Source organism: Centrocercus urophasianus, unplaced genomic scaffold (assembly GCF_019232065.1).
Source record: "Centrocercus urophasianus isolate 14NV4802_14NV808 unplaced genomic scaffold, USGS_Curo_1.0 seq_13, whole genome shotgun sequence".
NCBI lineage: Eukaryota > Metazoa > Chordata > Aves > Galliformes > Phasianidae > Centrocercus > Centrocercus urophasianus.
This window is the reverse complement of record NW_024884475.1, coordinates 39,015,531-39,039,988: the sequence shown is the minus strand read 5'-3', so window position 1 is coordinate 39,039,988 and position 24,458 is coordinate 39,015,531. Positions and strand designations below refer to the sequence as shown.

At 40.2% G+C, this 24,458-nt stretch overlaps 1 protein-coding gene across 7 annotated transcripts; it reads right to left on the bottom strand.

Annotated features, from left to right (window-relative positions):
* Positions 1 to 73: 73 nt before the first annotated feature.
* On the bottom strand, positions 74 to 21,446 carry RASSF6 (Ras association domain family member 6). 7 transcript variants are annotated; one of them, XM_042812848.1, is made up of 11 exons: positions 21,274 to 21,362; positions 16,837 to 16,926; positions 10,066 to 10,144; positions 8,748 to 8,902; positions 6,731 to 6,822; positions 6,124 to 6,308; positions 5,596 to 5,697; positions 4,586 to 4,637; positions 3,380 to 3,498; positions 3,195 to 3,292; positions 74 to 2,406 (listed from the first exon to the last, which is right to left on the bottom strand). In XM_042812848.1, exons 2-11 carry the CDS (start codon positions 16,905 to 16,907, stop codon positions 2,331 to 2,333), a joined length of 1,029 nt encoding a protein of 342 aa, XP_042668782.1. In that variant the 5' UTR covers positions 16,908 to 16,926; positions 21,274 to 21,362; the 3' UTR covers positions 74 to 2,330. The 7 variants fall into 7 exon arrangements, with proteins under 7 accessions (XP_042668782.1, XP_042668784.1, XP_042668783.1 ...); XM_042812850.1 differs by having other exon boundaries at positions 8,748 to 8,899; XM_042812849.1 differs by lacking the exon at positions 21,274 to 21,362 and adding an exon at positions 21,232 to 21,255.
* Positions 21,447 to 24,458: the final 3,012 nt, after the last annotated feature.

Sequence of the window (24,458 nt, the reverse complement as noted above, 5' to 3'; positions counted from 1 at the left end):
TCCTCTGTTCTTGTCAGCATTTGTCAGAAACAGTTCATTTAAGCGACCGCAGTATTCACACAACTCACACCAGTGTAACAGAGCAGATTTATTTCACTAGTGCTTTAAATCCAGCAACCTACATTTGTATTTGTGCTAGGCTCCATTGTTAGTTTTCCAGTACCATTTAGTCCTAATTCAACAAGACAAGTGAATTCAATGGGATCCAAGTGTTTAACATCAGACGATGGCAAAAAATGACTCAATTTAGGAACACACAGGATTGGACAACCTGCTTTGCAAACACTTTTCCACATGCTCAGTGCACTGGCACTATCTTTCTTTTTAGTTTTTCAAATCTCAGACCAAAGAATTATGACTGTACCATGCTCCATTACTTTCATACTGCACATTCATACAACCACAAGCATTTACCAAGTGGAGCACAACAGAAATAGGCTACCTACACAAAAATACCTTAAATACATCTTTCTGGTTAAAACAATGAGAAGATGCAGCAAGGCAGCAAACAGCCCTTGCAGTTTTTTGAGTGCATGCTAGATTTTCTCCCTGCTCATAAGTTTGAGCTATCTGCATATTGTTCTGTGTTTCAGTTCCAATTTGCTCCTTAGAGTAATTTAGGCAGAACAAAGCAAGAAATACAATCCAATATGGGTCTGTTCCCATACTTTAGCATAGTTTCTAGTGTCTCAGTATGGCCAGCTGTTGCCAAAATATACCTGTCTGCAGCTGAACAAAAAATGACAGTGCTTGATTTGGTTCAAGCTGACAACATCTTGGCTTTGGACAAGAACAAGACATGACCATTCACTAACTACTTAAACTTCACTGAAATTTGACCTTACAAGCCCAACCTGTAATGTTTCATGGTGAGTTTCCTATCTCCTAAACACTTGGCTAATCAATATATGAATGGTTCACCTGTGAAATTTCAGTGACATTTGCATGCATCAATGAACTGACATTGGCACACCCAAGGCAACTGTTACAAATGCCATGCATCTTGCTTGACTACCGAATTGTTTTTATTTCTCCCCTCTGTGCTCCAATGCCCACAATAATTTCCTCTGTAAGATTATAATAGATTGCACATTAAAATAAGCACCTTCCCCAAGCAAAATAGTTTAATTAGCACAATGACTTCTCATTTTTTAGTTACCATCCAAGTAGTGTCACCTCACAGGGAGTACAGCTTTTCACACTTGATGTATTCCACGTGATTTCTAGATATTTTCTGTAACCAATTCCCTCCCTCTCAGCACATACATTCTATTATGTGCAGAAACCAAACACACTGCTGGTACAAAACACAGACATCACATTAAAAAGAAGGTACTACAGGAGGGCACTTAATTGTGCACATTTTATTTACATCTCTACAATTTGAATTTTACTATTCAGCGTGATTGAACCACATAGGATCTGATAGAGGAATGCTGTACACTGTGCAACTGTCAGACTGTCCAAAAACTGCATCTGCAGAAGGATGCCAACCCCATCCTGTAAGAGTTTTGATGTCAGCCTCTCACTAAACACTTCTCCTTTCCTTCTTCAAATAGGAAACAGAGAAAGTAACATGGAATAATATGTCTCAATGAAAACATGGGATGCCTTCTAGCACCCAGTCAAGCAAATGCCACAATACTTTGTGAGGATTCTTTGCAGCTTAAAATAAGTGCCAGAGATACTTTTGATCATACAGTTAAGAGCTGAGTAGCCATGAAGATGGTGGACTTTGAATTTACATTCTTCAAACTTTGACTCAAAGGTTATATGAGTTACTTACCTACAATTGGAAGCCACTGGGCTTTCAGGTCTCTCTTATGTAGGTATTTTTGTAAGCTATGTGAAATGCCTAACTGCAATCTTAGATACATAAATACCTTTTGCCACTTAACTCTACAGAAAAGCTTCCTCCTAATAAAATTTATCATTTTTTCTAACAGAAGGAAAGTCATATACTTTCTTTTCTTATTTTTGGCACGATTAGCACACTGGTTATTGCAACATTTTCCAGACTCTTGGTAATGGTTTGGAAATTAGAAGATTTTAAAGCCTTTGCTTTTCAGAACAGGACTTTTCCCAGTCTGAAGTTTCAAGTTAGATTCAGACTTTGTCTTTTGGATGATTTAGTCCATCTTCTTAGGTGGTCCCCAACTTGCATTCCAGAGCCATAGTGGAGTGTGTACAGTTTCAGTTGCATAATTGTTGAAAGAAGCACTTTGCACACCTTTGTGCTCTAAGTGCTCTTCAGTGATGGCACATTCAAGAAAACACAGACTTTCCTTTGCCAAAGGCAGTGGGTGGTAGTTGCAATATGCCAAATCACATCAAACAGTAGTCTCTGTTTTTTTAAAAGTTCGATTTTGAAGGTGCTGGCATATCACACGCTTCTCTTTAAGGTATCTGAGAGAAAGAGAGGGAAGGGAGGAGAGAGAAATAGTGTGTTTAATCACACAGAATCCTTTAGAAAACATTTTTAACCTGAACTTGAACATTCTAGTTGAATGGGTAAAAAAAGTTGCAGTGAAAGCCATTCTAACAGAAAATGGCAATAGCTTGTATTTATTTATTTTTTTTCCTCTGTTCCTGGCTATTTTTATTCAAAATGATTTGATGGACATTAGTTAGCAGATTCACAGCTAGTTTAGATTCACATTGGTTTCGACCTCATGGTTTCAGAGCCACTGGTGTGGCTTTAATCTCCAGCTGTTGTGAAAACTGAGCTACCATCAAAACCACTCATGCCATTTTTCAGAAATTAAGTTCTAAAGGATATTCTTCTGCATCTGGAGTTCTGCATCTGTCTAAATTGAATGCAGTGACACTTAAATAGTACCACAATATTTACTGCATTTACACATTCCAGGGAAATACACAGCAGCAAGTAGGAACTGAAGTACCAGTCTAAGGCTCACAAGACATCCAAATCACAACAGAATTGACCCTGGGGCTCCCAGTTTTATGAAAAAACTCCAACCTTGTATAAGTGGTCTGGAATTTACTCTGGTACCTTCCACAGCAACAGGTCATTTAGGGATGCAGGATACAGAAACAATTGCAATTCCCGCAAAGTTCAGTGTAAGCAGTAACTGCACCCTGATACATAAATGCATTAATCTATTGAGCCAAACTGTAACTGTAAGAATTCTAATGGACTGAAAGTGATCCCCCCAGATTTCATTTCTATTTACTTTGCAATTGTCTGTTGAATCTCCTGTTCTTCTTCTTTGTTTATTCTGTGCAGAATTGATTCCAAAAAGGGGAGATGAAATTGAATATATTGAGCAACCTATCAAGAAAATGAAGAGAAATGCTCATTAGTGACTATGTTAACTGGGAAAAATACTGTTAACTGTTAGAATGATGATATACATACATCGCTGCTGACCTCTTCCACATCCCTGTCCATGAGAAAAAACTTGGCAACCTTCTCTGATGGCCCCTGCAGGAGTCTGTGCAGCAAGGGAATGTCTCCACTTCTCAGCTGCTTCTTTTCTGAGATTTAAAAGCAATGTGCTGATACATAGAATATACAATAGTTCTTCTAAGTACTAGATGCATCTGGAAGTCTTGTTTCTTGGCAAAGTTTCTATCTTTGCCTTATGTGCAATTATTATGGATATAACAAGTCTCTAATGCATATTCCCAGGAAGATGTGGCACATACATTTATACTACCACATGCCAGTGTCTTTCAAAATGCAACACAAAGGAGTTGCAGTTTAGGTAATCAAGTACATGTTTAAGAGATTAGTTCTAGGCCTGACAATGCAGCTGTAACTCACTGAAACAAAATTCACTTCATAATTTTCAAACATCCTTTCAGACTCACATTTTGATATTTAAGGTACATTTCCCTCAGTTCTCCCATTCTCTCAAGTATTATTCTTAACAAAATATAGAATCATAGAATCATAGAATCATAGAATTGCTCAGGTTGAAAAAGACCTTAAAGATCATCAAGTCCAACCACAACCTAACCATACTACCCTAAATGAATCGTAATGCATTGCAAAAGTGGGTATTTTCTATTAAAAATGAATACTTTGAACTAGACGTCTGGGGGATCCAAGATTATGTCTCAAAATTGTGAAGTCCAAATGAAGTGCGTTTAGTCTGGTTTTGACAGGTTAGCATTTCAAAGCTGAGCTGGGTATCTTCCAGCACTCCCTAAAACCTTTATATCCCTTTTCCATATTTCCATATTTCCAAATATTCCATAATACTGCCAGATGGAAACTGGCATCCCAAGACTGCCATGTGGTCATCTAGAACAGAAGTAACAGCAGAAGAGCATCTCAAGTAGATGTTAATTACAGGAAAAGCTGAGGCTTGTTTAATGGAAGCAGCCATACTCGCAGCACCCAAAGCACCCAGAACACAATTATTCAGGTTTTCCTCTCCATCAGAGAGGCACACATATCTAAGGGGTCCCAGAAAAGCAAAAATGCTGCACTGTGTTTCGGCAATGTGTGCAAGGACAGATGCCTGTGATGAATCCTGTCACTCCAAGGTAAGCAGTCTCCCCCATGTACACAGAAGATAAATAGAAATGAAATGCCCCACAATGATATCTGGCTTACCTCCAGACACATGGATAATATAAAGTGCAAATTCATGGGGACTGTTTTCTATCTGTAAACACAAAACCAAAACACTATTCAGACTGACTGGTATGTTTCCTGAGCATTTCATCAGCAGCAGATAAGCTACATGCTTCTCAACTCAATGTTAAACCAAAACCCACTAACTAGGACTTTGTTAGAAGTTAGAAGACACTTTTTGTTCGGATAAGATTCAAAGCTGCGCTGCCATTACCTCTGTCCTTCTACTCCAGTGCCTTATGATTTCCAATACTACCATATTGCCTAAAGGAGCAACACACACCTTCTTAGACCAAAAAAGTGATCTTACTGGAGTTTCCTTTCAGTATCCGTAACTATCTCATACAGTTTTCTTTTCAGATGATAATCAGATTTTCCAAGAATATTATCACTAACACAGCAACCTGTGATCTCTTCCACTTCCCTGCACTACCAGGTTCAGAAAAAAAAAAAGAGACTGTTTCAAAAATTATTTTTCAATATATGTGTACAACTGTATAGAAGTCACACCGCACACAACAGAGCACAGAGTGCAGTTTTTAAATTTGGCTTCCTGGATCTCTCTGTGTGCCTGGATCCAATAGTGTGCATACCAGGCACTCACACTAAGCAACGCTTCCTTTTTGCTTTCAGAAAAATACAATTACTAGGGCCTGTCACTAGGGGGAAGCACAGTCAAACATCCTTTCTCTGCGCTGAACAACGCTGAAGGTGAATTTCCCCTCCAGTGCACGAAGGCATAAAGAAGCCATCACTAGTTCTCCCTTCACTGCAAATTACATATCTTTTCTAGGCATATCTAGTCATTAAGCATTTGTAAAGTAAAAGCGCCACTCCTCTTACTTATGGCTTACTGTCATGTATATATGTTTTATTTCATGTATTATGATTTCAGTTATGTCCTGCTTTTCATACAGGACTGGTGGGACACTGGTCAAGTTAGCATTTCTAGAATGTAGTTGCACTGGCTTCTGTAAGCATGCAATTACCTTGAACTTTTGAAGCAATTGTTCTATTACTTCTCTTGTTCTCATATGGCTGTTAATTCTTATCTTGGTTTCTGATCCAGAAGCTGGAGTGAAAACTGATGTCTAAGAAACAAAAATAGCAACAAAAGGCTGTGAATATGAGGACTCCTGTACTCAAAGGTTGAGACTCAAACGAATCTAAACTGGTGCAGCTCTGGGATGAAGCGAACTGTCAAGTACATTGTCACTGTTGCTGTGAAGGTACATGGTGTGCTCAGGAGAAGGGAATGCATCCCCCCAGGAAGGAAGGACCACTGTGGATTCTTTGTAGCCCTGACCAAACCACACTGTTGCTGTATGCACTTGAAACCTGCCTCCCTGGATCTGGAGGCCAAGGCCCAAGGATGCAGGAACGACCATACAGGGGGGACCGAGTGGGGAATGTGCCCCCGGCTAAGGTGATGCAGGGTAAGTCCAGAAGCTCATGAGAGGTTTTATTCTGCTCCAGCACCCAAACCTCAGGTGAAGAAAAACTGACTACATCCATACCTCATAGTTGTAGAAGTGGCCATTAATAGAAAACCTGTGAGTTTCTACTTCTGTTCTAGCAATCATGGGGAATTTGGTCCTCTTCCTTACAGCTGCAGCACTGCTGACTGCCCTGGGCAGAGTAGCACAGTCATGTTCCTGCTCGCTCTTGGACTTCAGTGTGTTGCTTTCGTAATATGAATAACCTAGACAGAATGAAACTGCATCAGCATATTGTACAGCTGCACCTTGCTCCTTGCCAATACCAACACAGTGAGAAGGTTCATGGTGGAGGGATTTATTTTATTTTACATTTCTGGGAGAGAGTTGGGAATGGGCACACAATGAAGAGCAGCAGGCTGCTTGCAGTGGCCACAGGCAACAATTGCCACTTTTTCTACTTCTTGGGAATGTTTTTTTTTGGTAAAAACCACATCCACAGTACATATAATTTGAAAATTTATCAGTACAGCCATATTTTTACCAGTCATATGTCATTATTTCAGCAACATACAAAAGATGGTAAATAGACTGAGAAAAATTACCCTTTACTGAGATCTAATATGCAAAATTATTTCTGCAGTCACAGAACAAAGATCTTAGTGAACACAAGCGCACAGACACTAACTTTTCTCAGAGTTCAGCTTCTCTTCAGTAGATTTCAGTGTCTCTCCGCTAATATGATGCAGATCATCAAATTCTCCCCATCGTGTCATTCCCCTGAAATAACAAACCTACATTAACTTAGTAAATTTAATTTATCTTGTATCCAAGCTTCAGCTAACACATTCCTACCCCTGTTCAAAACTTTATGGAACACAATTACAGCCTTCAATGTGGCATGCAAAGCGAGTCATTTTAGTTCATGTCATTAATCAAATTTCTGTTCATTAAAAAAAAAAAATTGGTGCAATTAGAGATCCCAAACATAACAAAATCCTATTTAGAGCCTGTTGAAAGTTGAAAATGACAGCCCTTAAGTTGTTTGCAGTAATTCTTTGCATATTTCATAGCAATGTTGCAGATTGACCACAGGTAGGATGATGTGCAGACACACAGGAAAAAAAAAATACTTGGACATTTAAATAGTCACAGGGCATGTCATTTCTGAGTATGAAATATTGTAGAGCTTTCCAAACCAGTTCTGTAGGACAGCAGGGATTTCAAGCCATCTCTTGAGAAGAATGCCTGTTCCAAAGATTAACTTTTTCTGTCTTTATTTCCATAATTCATTGAATAAAGTCTCTAGCAAAACGTCTCTGGCCAGTTAACTGCTCTCACCAAGAATAATCTAGTTTGTAGGAAAATAGTTAAAAAAAAAGAAGTATTTCCTATAACTAATCAAAACAATATTCAACTAATTCCAATGAGCACGCCAAACAACTATCTCAGTTTTGTTCCATGCATTTAAAAAGTTCAATTAAGATCAAACAATCAAGCTGTTCTGCATACTTGAAAGCATGTCAGGGCAGTTTCACATTTCTGTGATCATGAATTAATATTTACTTTAAGATTCACATCTGCTACCAGTCATACACTCTTGAAAGAATAAAAGGCAAAGAGAAATTTAACTGCTTGACTGGACTGTATCATACAGGACAAACGTAACCGATATCAAGAGACCTACTAAAGGCAAACAAAGAGAACCAGGTTTGCCTCAGACTCGAGTTCATTGCTGGTTACTCCCTGCGAGGTTTCCCACTAATTCCAAGAGCAAGAAGACGACTGTTCCTGGTTTTACTGGAGCTAAGCAGCTGCAATTATGACAGAATTAAACCCACAATTCGAACATATACCTCGTGCAATCTAAGACAACAAATTATTAAGAAAAGGAGCTCTTAAGTACAGAATTTACCAGGGACTCATTCAGGATAAATATTGGCTCAGCCTCCATATTGCACATTACTCAGCTTCTGCTTGTCAGACGTCATTCCAAATTCACCAATCAAGGCTTGGGAAAAAGTATTAAAAACAGAAAAAGGAAATCTTCTAAGCACTTACACCATTTATTTATTTAAAGATCTGGGAAATCTAGCAGGATTCAGATCAACATAGAACACTCATAAGCAGCTGTCTGAAGGAACAGCTCATTTGTTTACATCTCTAATGTTTTTTAACATCAGATTTTGCATGGACTAAGTATTCATTTCCTGGCTTTAACTTTGCCCTGAGAAGCAATGTTGTCATGCCTGAAACATCTGAGAAAGTAACCTAGCACAGACAATAATTTAGTATTAATCCACCAGCTTTCTGCTTCATGGTATAGAATGTGTACCACTAGGCATTTTTTTCAGGTGCTGCATGTTACTGGATGTATAGATTCTTATTTTTAAAAACATTTTGTGTACATAAATTTCTCAGTGCTTGCATGTGAACAATCAATACAGACAAGAGCAGCTTCCTCCTTCACTTTCTTGACAATTCTCAAGCAGAAAGCCAGAACAAGATGCATCTTTCTGCCCAACAGAGGAGAAAGATCAGTTCATTTACACCTGGTGAAGAGCATCGCTGCACAGTCAACCTGATGTTGCAGCCTTTGGGAAATCTAGGATATGCAACTATATCCTAGATAAGCCATAGCCTTTGAGGCCACCTTCATGAGCTGCCTCGAAACATCAGCTATCCCCCCCTTCTTAATATGTTACCTTCTACTGGGGAACAAGCCCACATTCTCTGTTGACTTCAGTGTTACAAAAGAGGGTATCTGCTTCTCATCTTGAATTTTTAAGCGGATAGGATGTCGAACTCCCCAAAATATTGATAAGATTCCTTCAATAAATGGTTTACTTCCTTCTCGCTGCTGGGGGGAAAAAAGAATAAAAAAGGAGCACTGCATCATAGCACAGCCATTCAATTAAACTGGAATACTGTTGTTTCATGCTAACACAGACCTGGAAACAGGTCACACAGAGAGGGTGTGAAATCTCTGTCCTTAGAGATTTCCAAAACTCAGCTCACTAAAGCCAGAGCTGACCTGACCTAGTGTCAGCATTACTCTGAACAGGAGGCTGGATTAGATAATTCTTCCAGAGGCTCTTTCCAACCAACATTTCCACAATCATAGGCAACTAGAAATCAAATCTTATTTGTTCTGCTTGGGTGAGTAGTTCTTTTGGAACAAAGGGGTAGAATAATTGCTGCCAAAGAAGGAAGACAACATTAATGAAGTCACTCTCACTGAGGTAGGGCAATGCAACAGTGTTATTGATGCCCATTCTTGCTGACAACAAATTTGGTCACTAGGTCTCTGAGCAGAATGAACTGTGACAGATAGTTGAATACTTCCAATTTTCAGACAATATTTACCCAGAATTTCTCTAAAAGTCCTTCTGGTTCTGATGCAAGTAAAGCAGAAACATCTTGTGATGCTGAAGGATATTTAGACTGCTAAGCCAGGGACTGTGGTATCAGAGGCATGACTCATACTTTCATCAGTCCTTCAGCTACACAGACTCTTCTGGTCTCCACAGAAGGGACATTCGTGGGGCTATTGTTGCATTCTCTGTGCTGAAGGTTCACATTTGAGGAGAGATAGATAATCTGCAAATCAACTCAAGTGATGGCAGCCTGGCCATTACAAACTGCCTGTTCCAGCTGAAGGGGTAGGGGAGGAGCTGCATGTTGCAGAAAGCTTTGCAGTTCAGCTACCTCCCAGCTAATGAGCTGAGACTTGAGAGGTCAACCCAAAGAATGATCTTCTATGACTGGGATTGCAAGGAAATCTCACTCAATGATCTCAAATTCCCACTTGTCTGAACTTACCTTTTTCACCTCTCTTCTCACATACTCTTGACTCAGCATTTGCTGAGGTGTTTTGATTATAGTGATATATTTCATCTAACATAATAAGGCGCAAGGTGTGTCCTACATTGTTCAGTCTAACTATGTTAAGCACCAGTACCCATCAGTACTTTTCCAACTATTACTTTATACTTTTTGTATCATTTTCACACAGATCCTTACCTGATCATATGACAACTGCAGATTTTCTTGATCAGAATAGTAAGAGTTATAGACCTTCAGAAGAGAATGGAGCTGCTCTCTAGGATAAAAGACCACAATAAAATTAATCACATTTAAACATCTCTACTACTGTAAAATCTAGGGCTTATGTGGCAGAGTAATGCGTTTTTTTTTTTTTTTTTTTTTTTTCTTCAATCTTTGTTACCCACTGAACATTTGAATTGGTTTGTTAATTATTAAGTCTTTCAGGAGTAAAATTTTGTCATGATACTGGGTTGCCCATAAGTTACTTTTTTAAAGACCTGATATACAGAGGAAATGAATTAGTTGGTCTTAGGTGACATTAATAGCACTGCCCTAGAATAACTGGTACTTGGAACTCCTGCTAGAGTGAGGGGGAAGCAAACAGGAACAATGCTCCCATACAAAATGTTGCAGAAGATTTTAGTTAGGTTACAATTTGTTTTCTCTACGTGATAGTTTTCAATTCATTTTTGTTTTTACATTTATTCTTCATCAAAGCGACTACAAATACAAAATAATTCAGTTTCCTTCTGCTTGCAACATTACAGCTTTAAGTCTTTACTGAGAGGAGAATGGATAGATATGAAGAAAACACCTGTCTACAAGCCAGAGTTATAACCAAGCCCATTGTATCAGATTCCAAACAGAACTGCTCTACAGTTTAAAGAAGCACAGCATAACCTTCTACTGTGAAAATGCTTCACAGAGCAAACGCCAAGCAGTCTGTGGGCACACACATTGTGCTTCTACAACATCCCAGCTAGATCACACAGCTAACAGCTGTAGTGCTACCAAAACCCACAGTGCTGACACTGCAGCTCACACGGGCCTTGCAGATAGGGAAGAAGCAATAAATACTGTGCTGCACAAATATGAAATGGTGAGTGCTCAGGCACCAGCTCTCTGCAAAAGAGACTTCTGGTCACTGTTCTGCACCAGCAGACAGTGCCGTGCTGTACCACACAAGAAGGTACCCAGGGGAGCACCCTCCTCAGAGCCAGTCTGCTTGAATTACAAGCTGAAGGCTGAGTTTGGTTAAAGTGCTCTGCTTTTTAGTATTGCTTTTGAAGAACAACATACACCACATTGACAGAGCCCAAAAGAGAGAGGAGAAAGCGAGAAGTGCTGTGAGCCATGAAGGAAAAAAGCAAGTAGCAGCTCAAGCTAGAAAAGCCTAAACAGAAAACCAGGTGACGAATATTTTCAGTATCAAGAAACATTCTTCCCAGATCAGTTAAACAACAAAGGTTATTTCAACTACAATTCAAGAAGGTAATTTCTACCTGCATGTATAAAAAAATGCAGGTAGAATGGCCAGAGAGGCATGAGTTCTGCCTCACTGATGGCGATTAAGAATTAACTGAGATGACTAACAATCAAGATTGTCTCATGGTCTGATATGCAGTGGTGAGTGAAAACACCAAGCTTATTTCCAAATAGCATCTATTTTTCCGTACTGTCTAGTATAAAATATCATAACAGAAGTTCTAAAACAAATTAAAGTTTATCTCACAGCAAAGTTACACAGAGACTTACAGAAATCATTCAAGACCCAGAAGCACTACTACAGCTTCAACACCAATTCCAAGCATAAATAGAAAAACTACAAAAACTGACTCACAGCAGCATCACTGAATCAAATAACACATAGCAACCATGCACAGTAGAAATTAAGTTTTATATACTGCAAAAGCCATTGAGTTCACCAAGAAAATTTCAGATGTAGCAGCATTCTGAATGAGACCATATGCAAAGTATTAAACACTTCTATAAGACATACATTTAGAGAGGGAATTAAGAACATAATATTAGGGAATCGGAAACACTGAATGAAGCATTTTGGGAGAATTTTTCCATGTTTGTTTTCCTGTATCAGTCACAACACACCCACACCCTAGAATACACAAAGGCACTATCACTAGTGACAGTGGCACCTTTATTAGAGATGATGAGCTGAAGAGCAATCTCCCCTAGAAGTATGACCAGCCCATCAGCCATTTCAAAGCAGTTAGGAAGGAGATTTTCAGGGATGAAATGAACACTATTTCATAGTATCTCTTTGCTGTCCAGTCTCCATGACTGCTCTAAACAGATACCTTACAGTCTTGTGTCTGCCCCTTCTTTCCATTTCTATGTATCCAGAGCGTTTGGGCAAAAGGATGGGATCCAAGTTGAAGGAGGGAAGATTTAGGTTGGATGTTAGGGGGAAGTTCTATACAAGGAGAGTGGTCAGGCCCTGGAACGGGCTGCCCAGGGAGGTTGTGGATGCCCCGTCCTTGGACGTGTTCAAGGCCAGGTTGGACGGGGTCCTGGGCAACCTGATCTGAATGTGTGTGTTTGGTGGCCCTGCTAGGCAGGGGGGTTGGAACTACATGATCCTTGAGGTCCCTTCCAACCCGGGTGATTCTGTGTGTGATTCTGTGTGAAAAGCATTTCTGAATGACACTAACTGAACTTGGTAGTGCCCTGCTGCTTGGTGATCTTTGTCCCTCTCTGTGAGAGGGAGCAAGAAGGGTGAAGAGAAGCAGGGCTTTTATTCAGTAGCTAACACTAGGGCAAGGTCTGTACTGCTGAACCCAAACTGCATTCCCCTCTAGGGCTCTGGATATAAATTATTTACTTCATTAACTTGCTGCAGTTCCCAAAATATATTTTGAGTGGCTTTATCAAGCCTGTTGGGCTCTAAAACCACATTTTCAGCATCTGCCTTAAGTCACTTTGATCTTAAATCCTGGAAATACAGATGTTGAAAGCCCTTTTTCCTCTCACTGTGTTGGAGTAACTCATTCTTGGTTCTGAGTCTTCTGAGCTATGAGGGATTATATTCAGGTCATTCCACCAAAAGTGAAAGTAATAACAGACTTAGATACGAATCAGGCACATGAAAAACACTCATCACACTGGCTAAAGGGAAGCAAGATTAAGCATGTCTTGGCCTCAGACGGGCAGAATCCAGATGCAAAACAAGATTAAGGTGCAAGTAAGAGATCCACATTTTTGATTGACATATGTTGTGATAGACCTGCTGATCTTGCTTTTAAGACACTGAATACTTAAGCCTTCTTTGCTTCACAACCTAATATCTCAAGCAATCATTCCACTGACAGCTGTTACCTTGTGGGCTTTTGGAAGGTTGAAAGCTGTGGAGGACAGTTCCCTGAGAACAATTTAAGAATACTTAAGGACTTGTGTCTTTCTGCGAGGCCTGTCTTTTAGGCCATGGTGGTTGCAAAGGCAATTGAAATCACAAGCTAGAAACAAAGTGATTTAGTAAGGGTTGTAAAATGATAGAATTTTATGAGTTCAAAGGGTTCTTTGAAGTTCATCTTGGTCCAACTCCTCTGCAGTGAATAGAAACATCTATGGATACATCAGGTAGCTCAGAGCTCTGTCCAGCCTGACCTTGAATGTCTCCAGGGATGGGCCACCCACCACCTCTCTGGGCAACCTGCTCAGTGCCTCACCACCCTGATTATAAAAAGTTTTCTTACAGCTGTCTAAACCTCCCCTCTCTTAATTTGAAAGCATTTCCCCTTGTCCTACCACAACAGGCCCTGCTAAAGAGTCTGTCTCCTTCCTTCTCACAGAAATGCTTTAGATAATGAAAGGCTGCTCTCAGGTCTTCCTAGAGTCTTCTCTTCTCCAGGCTGAACAGACCCAGTTCTCTCAGCCTGCCCTTGTAGGGGAGGCATTCCATCCCTTGGATCATTTCTGTGCCCTCCTCTGGGCCCAAACAAACAGGTCTATGTTTCTCCTGTACTGAGAACTCCAAAATATGGACACAGCACTCCAGGTGAGGTCTCATCAGTGCAAAGTATAGGGGAGGATCACCTCCCTTGACCTGCTGGCCATGCTTCTTTTGATGCAGTCCCACATACATACGGCTTTCTGGGCTGTGAGGGCACATTGGTTGCTCACGTCCATCTTACCGAACTTCTTTTAGTCCAAAAAAAAGGATTAATACATGCACTAGCCTACTAGCTCCAGACTGAGTCCGCATAGCACACCTTGGCTGAGAGGACTCCAAGACTGCCCTAACAAAGAGGCAGATAGAATCACTTGGAAAAGACCTTAAAGATCATCAAGTCCAACCCTAACCTAACCATACTACCCTAACTCTAACAACCTTCCGCTAAATCATGTCCCTGAGCACCACATCCAAATGGTTTTTAAACACATCCAGAAATGGTGACTCAACCACCTCTCTGAGGAGCCTGTTGCAGCACTTAACAACCCTGCCTGTAAAGAATTTTTTCTTGGTATCCAACCTAAAACTCCCCTGAAGCTCTTGAGGCCATTTCCCCACATCCTGTCACCTGTGAGAAGAGACCATGCTCTCACTGTAAGCACCTTTCAGATACTGGAAGAGAACAATCAGGTCTCCCCTCAGACTCCTCTTCCCCAGACTAAACAGCCCCAATTCCTTCAGTCTCTCCTCATAGGGCATATTCTCCAAGCCTTGTTGCCATTGGACCTGCTCCAGCACCTCAATGTCCTTTCTGCACTGAGATACCCAAACTGAACACAGTACTCAAGCTGGGGCCTCACCAATGCTGAGTACAGGGACAGGATTACTTTGCTACTCCTGCTCACCACACCATTCCTGATACAAGCCAGGATGCCATTGGCCTTCTTGGCCACCTTGAAAAACCGCTGGCTCACATTCAGCCAACTGTCTAACATTATAACACAGTCCTGTTCCATCAGGCAGCTTTCCAGCCACTTCTCTCCAAGCCTGTAGGGCTGCATGGTATTGTTGTTAGAGTCTCCTCGCAGTTCTGCTGCCAGTAAAGTCAGCAACTCCATGGCATTGCCACGGTGTCCCTTATAGTGTGCCTTTGTGACACAGCAATTAATGAAAGCCAGCACTAAGTAACTGGAAGAACTATGTAGTGACAAACCAAGAAGAGGTTAACATATAGTGCACTTTTACTAGTTTCTTCAGTAATGAAGGCAGGATACAAGGGAGCAGTTAGGTCAAGCGCCCTCATGGAAAACCACGAAGAGCACACTGTATGTTCACTAATCCTGTAAGGCTTGCTTGTATCCTCCTCTCACCTGAGACCTATGCATTTACCCATAGATTTTTATAGCAGTTATGCTTAAAGACATTATGATTTTTTTCAGCCAGGTAAATGCAAATTCCATTCTGCAACCCCCAAGAATCAAACTTGGTACATCAGCAAAATTTGCATGGTATGACTGGAAGAAGAGCTGTATAACTGCCAATTCAAGGTGCAGAAGGAGGACAATAGTCTGCAAATTCCGTTGGAAGCAAGTCTGAGTGCATATTAAATCTACTAGTGAATACTGAAACACTTCCCACAGCCCAAGGCAAGGAAACTTGAACAGTAGTTGTAACCATGACTAACACAGAAGGGTGTTGACCTGGTTCATCTGGAACATTTCACAGAATTGCAGAATCACAGGGGTTGGAAAGGCCCCATGGAGATCATCTAGTCTAACCCCCTGCAAAATCCCTGGAGTAAGTTGTGCACAAAAATGTGCAGGTAGGTTTTGAATACCTCCAGAGAAGGAAAATCCACAGCCCTCTGAGTAGCCTTTTCCAGTGCTCAATCACCCTCACAGGAAAAGTTCTTCCTCATGTTTGTATAGAGCTTCCTGTGTACCAGTTTGTGTCCATTGCTCCTTGTTCTGTTGCTGGCCATCAGCAAAAAGAGCCTGGCCTCATTCACTTGACACTCACCCATTAGAAATTTGTAAGCATTCATACGATCGCCTCTCAGTCTTCTCTTCCTGAGACTGAACAGTCCCATTTCCAATTTCCAAACATTTTTGTGTACCAACTGCATGAAAACTAACACAGACTAATTACCTCTGACAAAAAAGAACCAAAACATTATTTATTAAAAGCAGTAGCAGCATAAAGAGAGCAGCTGTTTAGGAAGAAAGGGAGGGATGCATCTACTGCCTTCATACTTTGGACAGAGCTCTAATGATCTTCCTTAAAAAGGGAGAAATCAACACCACTGTTCATAACCCATGTTAAGGTTCCGATGTTAATACTTAGAGCAGCATCAGAAATTCTACCACAAACTCCATCCTTGGGAACATTTAGCTAGCTTCTTCTTTGAAAGGAATGTCAGGAGGGATGGAAATGATATTGCATAAGCTGCAATATATTCCAGTTCTTGTGCTCTTGACAACATGGGGAAAAGCCATCCCCAAAAAAGGTGATGGAACCACACACTGGGGGACTCAGGCAATATTAGGAAAATCACTAACAAACATTCAACTGTAGAAAGGCATCTCATGTAAAACAGTTCATGTGTAGTTCCAAACCTATTCTAACTAAGTTAGAGAACTACTACTCACAACAGAATGAAGCTGACAGCCTAATACATCTTGTTCAGTAACAGAAACTTCACCATCAGGAGATAGAAACCAAATTACGTGCTTCAAGCACATGGAAGTCATGTTAAACACTGGAATCCACCCTCCATTTCAACAGTTTTTCAGGACAGAAGGGTCTTCTTTCCTAATTTTAAATGTTATTTCAGTAACCTGTAAAAGTGCTGTTCTAACTAATAAACAAAATCCACAGACCAAGAGGTTTTGTGCTTCAATTTTTGAAATCCAAATAAAAGACCTTTTTGTTCTATCAGTGCTTCATAGAAAGCAAGCTGTAGGAACTGCTGCTGCTACAGGACTCCTTTAGTGAATAAATACAGAGCAATGAGTAAAGCAAAGTTACTGTATTTTTAAATTCCGTTTCTAAAAATTTACCTGGTTATAAACTTCTCCTCATTAATGGCAACAGAAGGAAGATGCTGTGCTTTCATAGTCACTTTCTTCATTTATTCAGAAGAGATGAAACTAAACAAAAGGAAAAAAATATTTTCACCAGCTCTAATAGAACTCTGAATGGTAAGCACAGCAACAAAGCCTTAGTTTTGCAAAGCAAAAGCAAGTCAGACACTGAAGGTAAAGGCTAAACAAATCATACTTGAGCTACTTTGTGCACAGCCTTAATACCCAAATATTTTCCACCCCTAGGAAAAAAGCCATAGGTCATTCTCACCAGGTATATCACAGTGGTTTAAATCCTAGGTCCAACACACGCCATTACGTTTTCCAGTAATTTTAGGAATACTCCAGAACTCCATGACTATTACTCAGTAGACTGAAACCCATTTACTGCTAAGGATTCATTTGCTAATTATGGATAGAGCATTGCCCAAGGTCACACAAAAAAAAAAAAAAAAAGTGACTCAGCAAATCACCCTTAACTAGGTTTGTGAGACCAGACAAGAGAAAAAGCATTGATCATAGGCAGAAACCTGCAGCACACAAAGAAACCACCTGAAGTATGAAGTATTAAAGCGAGAACAAGGCTATAATTAAAGTGATGTAGCAATACAATTTACAGATCTCCGTGCACTGATTTCAGCACACTGTGCAGGCAAAAAGCCAGACTCACGATACTCCAACAGTGCATTCTTCAATAACATAATTATGGAGTCTTGGCTGCTTTCTTTCACCCTCAGGTATTAGAATAAAAGGTAAACTGAGGAAAGTAACAGAAAATCAGGATTGACAACTGATAAGACACTAAAACAAAAATATCTTAGTCTCAGCCCAAGAAGTAGTAAAAAGGGGAAAAAAAAGGAATCACAATGCAAGAAGTACAATCTCCATAGACTGCATTAATTTCTACTTTAACTTCTCTCTAACTGAAGCATGGTGACAGAGGAATCTACCTATCATCACTCATCGTCCATTAGCACTTATGCCAGAAGAATGTCTCCAGCCTGATGTCAGATCCCAGAACCAGCCTTGTAAAAGATGTCTGAAAATCACTTTGTCTACAGTAAAGGCAAATAGCATCCAGGAAATCAAGTTAGAAAGGAAATTAAAGCTTGTAGAGATCATAACTAGCTAAGTAAAAGTGACTACTTTCTGAGCAAGTGATTCCACGCTAGCAAGCTTCTTCTTTAAAGTTAGATGTCAAGGTCATCATAGTCTAAGATGCATGACTTGTAAAAACTTCTCTTTTGTCCTCATTTTTCACATTATCTTTCATCCACAGAACATACAGGAAAGGGTTGTCGTAAGTTATTACACAACCTCTGAAATCAAATGAGGTCGCTACTGAAATGAACTTTACATGAGCAGCAGGAGAAAGCATTCTATAAATCCACTGCGTCTTGGGTGACATCCAGGTGAAGGTGAAATTAAACCACTTACTGAAAGGGCCCAGGGATGAGTTTATATATAAGGAAGAGATTTCTGCACTCTAGTCTGATGTTGCTGTTTCTTGGCCTCTCAGATGAGTTTAGTAACCATCAGCCACACCTTGAAATCTGCTTTTATGCAATTTACTAATACCTCTAACTGAATCTGCTTCCCACTCTGAACTAATTTCAAAATAGTTTTGAAAGATGCAGAGGCGTTCACATACACTGGCACCTGAATACATGGGCATGCACTTGAGTGTCTTTCCATGGGACATGAAAAAACTTGTGAAGAATAGCAGTGAGCTCAGGCACCGCTAGCCAGAGCAGCCACCCCAGTGAGCTCTGGCACTGCTTCTTGCTCAGTGCTGAAGACCTCCCAGTATAATTTGGCTGTAAAGTGATTGATATGAATGAAAAAGTGACCTTAACAGACTGGATTTTTTAAAAAACAAAACAAAACAAAACAAAAAAACACAAAAAGGAGATTACCAAAGAACCACCTATTCTGCTAGGTAGTGACAGGCTCTTACTGAAGTATTTGCTTTAAAAATCTTATGCATACCTTAAATCTGCTGGCTGCCCCAAAGCACTGACAGTGAGACCAAATGAGATCATTCAGTGACGGAAATAACCAACATCTCCCCTTTTCCTGTCTCACAGTCCAATGAGCTGTTAACTGCAGCTGGCACAGATGCTTATTGCCTCCCCCAGTCAACCCCATCTAAGCAGCTCTGCTCACCAGCATCACACCACACACCTCTATCAGCTCACCCCAGAGCAGCATGAGGGATGGGGCAGCCCATGCCCGTGGGCTCCTCAACAGCTGAGCAAACTCGTGCGCTGCCATCCAATCCTTTCACAGAGCAGGAGTTCCCTTTGGGATCTGCACGTGTCTGCAAGCTATATTTCTATAATTTGTTCTTTATGCATGCCAGTAGCAACATTTAAGTGAATAAATATCATTAGAGCATGATCAAAGTGTGTTAATTTTCCACCTTTCTCAACAATGTATAGCTATTGCTATACATGGCACCTATGCAATGATATCTCCTGAATAACTTCCCATCAGACATTGCCTCAGAGAGGCAAGATTTTGAAATCCAGACGTTGGAAGGACCAACCTAAGGCCTGACACCTAATGAAGAAGAAACTTAATTATTGGGAGAAGGCTGACTAAAGCCTAAAATACATTTGTCAGGAAACAAAAGACAGAGAAGAAAAATAGGAGTAAATAGGAAATGGAGCAGATGCAAAATGAGAACCTCCAGAGGAAGACAACAACTATTAGAGAAGTGCACAAAAATGGGGAAAAAAAAAAAACCTACTTTGCAGTCCCTGAGCTGTGAGAGGACCAACAAACAGCCTCATGAGGGTACATGACCAATCTGACGAGAAAATAGATTTTCCTTTTTTATAATATTAATGTTTTAAAGGAAAAAGTCAGAGTGTTTGGAGAGATAAGAGAACTAGTTTAATTTCATAACATGCCACAGTTTTAAAGTTCTTGGCTTTAGGAAAACAGCAAAAAGACAGGGATGGAGGAACAACAAAGGTAAGAGCAAAAGTCCTCACAGATTTTTATACCAGGATAAAAGGATGCAGCTGCAGGAGAGGGCACCTGATCCACGTGTCCAGCTGAGCAGCAAAGCAGCATTTTAGTTCATATTTAATAGCCTATGGAAGATGCTGTGAGCAACAGACTAGACGTGCTTCTTGACACATTCATAGATTAAGATGGGGACTGCAGAGCAAGCAGTGTGCTACGCAGAGCTCCTAACACTGCTGAGAAGAACTGGAAACACGAAAACCCCTAAGGATTTCTGTGTATTTTGAACCTGTACTTTCTAAAGCTATTCAAAAAAATATTGGAAGTCAGGATTGTGTGAGTGTTCTCATTTTCCTGTATAAAACCCACAAAGTCCAGCTATCTATTTATCACACAATCATATTTACTTGGCTATCAGCAAAACTTACATATAAAATTTTGTACAGCACAAGGAGCTTTGCACTGTAAGAATATCAGCAATGCAATAAACTCAGCACTCTGGTATTTAGGCCATTCTTGAACCGCTACCTATTTCTAAAAGAGTTATCATCTCCTCATATTCATAGGAAATCCAGTATCAGCAGAACATTGTTATATTGCTGATCAGTCTTTATCTAGTCATACACTTTAATTCTGTGAGTCTTTATATATATATATACACACACACATATATATCATTCTTTTTCAATTACATGTCCTCACCACCAAAGCAAAGATCTAATTACAAGAAATTACTTATTTTGAAATAAGTTCGAATACTTGCATTTTTTCCCCACTGAATACAAGGTGATTTTGTTTGCCTTAAGTCTTCCAGTTTCTCTTACATTTCGTTCTAAAATTCACTATTACAGAACAGCACGCTGCACTACTCAAATATGCAAAACACTGCAACCTCTCCACTCGTGCAGCTCCAGACCAGCTTTGAGTACTGAAACCAAAAGCAAGTTGGTGTTAATCGGTGAACAAGGCCCCTCAGCACCCAGAGGCTCCCTCCCTTTGAACAGTGACTGCACAGCAGGGCTTCACCAAGTGTACTTCAAACATGACTCACCCATTGCTGTGAAGTTCCTTTCTATTTCAGGTCACTCCAGAAAGATAGCCTCCGCTCCCCACACAGAGTAGCCAAGGTCACCGCACAGTCTTTAAAACCTTACTGGTGACTGAGTGAGCATGGGATCTGCCTCCTTTATCACAAGGGACTAAGGCAAGTCGCCTTGAGATTTAGGAACTTTTTCCAAGAATTTCCAACTGACTGAACATTTCTTCTTCCCTCTGGCACCTTAATTACGTGAAAATAATCTGACTCAAGTTCTGGATGACTGCGAAGGACATTGCTTTCCCCTGACGCTGCAGGTCACGCAGCTAGCAGAACAGCTCCAGCTTTTATGTTTCACTTACCTGTGCACACGAGCAGAACAGAAGCAAAGGAGTACCACATACCTTGGAAGAAGCATGACAGCATGGCATGAGCTAACAGCTACCTCTGCTTCTCTACGGAACTCACGGAGCTGCGAATTGCTGTTTTGCTCACCAACCTGGGAGTGCTGGAAAGCCAGGACACTCCCCACACCTCGGTGCATGTTGGGAGCATTCACCTTCCCACTTTCCTTCCTCCCGGCAGCTGAGGGAGCGCTCCCTGAGTCACGGCTGCACCTACGGGAGGCTCCGGTTAACACTTTAATCACTAACCCCATAACGAGAGGCAACCTGCTGGCGCTCGGTAATTATTTGCTGACAGAGCACACCCTGAAACATCCTGTGCTGAAAGCACTGCTAGGCTTTAAACTCTTCTCATGTTTGTTTTCTACTCCACTGGTTAATGTGGTTGTTCCTTCTCTGGATATACCCAAATCTCTTGTGTTTAGTGAAATAAAGAATGCATACAAACAGGTGATGTCTAAGGATAAATATATGGATTTATAACATTATGACAAAAAACTGTGACAACACATCTTGATCATTTCATCACAAACAGCTCTAAACTCAGTTCCTTGCTTACCCACTTAATATTCTTATGCATGTTATTCACTGGGCAAGAGAAAGCATTATTACTTAACTTAATTGCTAAACAGCTAATCCCATAAGCAGATGTTTAAGCTGTAAAAAAAAAAATAAATAAATAAAAAATCACGCTTATCCAAACCTTCCAAGCTCCTGCTATTTGCCCATCCAGTTTTAGCCATTTATTCACAGGATCAAGCTTAAGACTGAGACTCGTTGGGCCAAAGAGAGAAGAGTATGAGAAATACAGGACCTGAATTTGTCTTCATGCCAGTCCTAAGGCACCATGATTAATATCAAGTTGCCTCTGGTTTATATCATCTCATGCCAAGGACTGGCAGACCCGTTAATATTTGCTTTCCACCCCTGTCATTATCCTCTGGTGTGCTCCTCTCAAGAGCTAGACAGATGTACATGCAATACAACGTATCTGATATTTGAGATTACAGTCTACGCTGCAGAGCTTCTAGTCCTACACCTCAAAAATACGTAAATACAGAATTTATTGGTTGGTATAATACTGAGAAGTCTCTCAAAACACACGAAGAAGTAAGCATGCAGGATTTTTGCTCAATTCACCACAGCATAGAAGCTCCACACTGTGGTGAACTTGGAGCTTCACATCAAGCTCCACCACTCCTGCAATGATTTAACACAAATCCATACAATTTCAATTTATTGAAATTGATTTTTCCTGTTGTACCTTCAGATACCTGAGCACTCTCCTGACAGCTCTGGATTAAAGTAGAGATAAAGTAGAGACTAAGATAAAATCAAATCCATCCATATCTGACAGCTGGGCCACCCTGCGGGACACTGACACCATGAAGCTATTTGGTACCAGGAGGTATCCAAGTATTCTAAAATATAAAGTGAAGTTAAACCCTTCAGTGTTCATGCTAACAACCAACATTTAAGGTGTTTGGTTGCTGCTGTTGTTTAGAGTGCATGGGTGTGTGTGTGGTGGGAATGGTTTTGTTTTGTTTTGTTTTTAAATTCAGGTGTTACAGATACCTTTACACTTACTAGTAAGGCTTTGAAAACCCCATGTACTTACTAGTTAGATTCATGCAAACATCTCAAATTAAGATACCAAAGCAGTAAAAAAAAATATTGTAATAATGGACAATAAACCTCATTTTCAGTTAAACCAGGTGGACTGGTTTTTACAATAGGGGAACATGGCTCAGGTTTGTTTCTCATTTTCGTTATCACACTTGAACTACCTGTACCACTGACCCTGATATGATCTCATTAAGGTCACATGTAATTAACTGATAGGCACCTAGTGGAAGCTGATTGGTGCAGTCTGGGAGTAAAAATTACATAGGAAAAAAATGACTTTAGGACCACAAAGCAATGATTAATTTGCTGTAAATTACAGGAATAAATATTCCTATTCCTTTCATAGGATAATAAAATCTCACATGCAGAGTGAGTATTGTTACTCACCTTTCTTAGTAATTGTAGCTCATTTGCACTGGAAGTCTAAAAACATCACAACATACTTATGAAATGGTTAAATAAAAGGGTAAAAAGGGTTTTGCTTTTTTTTTTTTTTTCCTGAACAGGCAGTGAATACTATGATCCTTGTGTCCTTAAAGGCTACAGTTCTTTTTGGCTTCTTACACTATTAATGCAAATTATTTTAGGTTAATAAATAATTGGAAGCTGAAGTCCAGTTGTTTAATAACCTGGCCTCAAATCATTAACTGACAGACATCTCCAACAGTAAAAGACAAGAGCCCCACAAAAAAACAAAACAAAACAAAAAAAAAACCAAAAAAACCCACACACACTCAACAAACAAAACAAAGGTTTCCACTTTTATAGTACACAGTCCCAGTAAAGAGATTGGCCACAGCATGATCATACAGTCATGCTGTATTCTAATGGCAATGTTTTGAGAAACGTAAGTGCACATAAGCTCACAAGAGATATTTTTCATTGTGAAGTAGAAAAAAAGTCCTCAATATTGTTTGCAAACAGCTGTTCATGGACAACTTCTGATCAGCATTTCCAAATGTGGAAATGGCTTCTTGGACCTTCTGAGGCAGAATTCTGAGTCTCAAATGACAGGATCTGAATTTCACAGTCAAATTCTTTGCTTTACATTATAGAAGTTGTCAGGAGGCATCATTAATAGCAACGAATGAGGGAATTCAGAACAACTGGGTTTACTCTGCAAAGGATTACCCATTCTTTAAGAATGCAGTCTTCTGTCAGTGTACTCAAGCATCAACAGCAATATTTGTGTAGCATGGTGTTTCACAGACACAGCTGATAAGCATAGCCAGTAGGAATTAAAAAATGATGATTAACGATTAGCTCCGACAACTAAACATGCAAAACATACAGCCTTTACAAGGCAGTCCCTTGTGGACCATAACTCCTCACACATACCACTTTGTGAGTTTCAAGCTCTTCAGAAAACAGAAGGAGCAGAACCTGCTGTTTATGGCAAGTTCATGCGCCAACAGCTATGGTATTTCACACAGCTGGAAGAACTGAGGTGTCACAGGCACTAACCTTTGCCTGAGTAGAAATCTGCCTACAAGCAGCACTGCCTTTAACCTCATAAGCAAACTGTTAGATGGGCAGCTCTTACTTAACAGACTGAACCA

Coding starts and splice junctions, on each gene's coding strand:
- RASSF6 (XM_042812845.1), bottom strand. CDS start 21,413: ATGCACCGAGGTGTGGGGAGTGTCCTGGCTTTCCAGCACTCCCAGGTT. Junction 4,638..5,595: donor AATTGCTTCAAAAGTTCAAG/GTAATTGCATGC, acceptor TTGTGTTTACAG/ATAGAAAACAGTCCCCATGA. Junction 2,407..3,194: donor ATTCAACAGACAATTGCAAA/GTAAATAGAAAT, acceptor TCTTTCTCTCAG/ATACCTTAAAGAGAAGCGTG.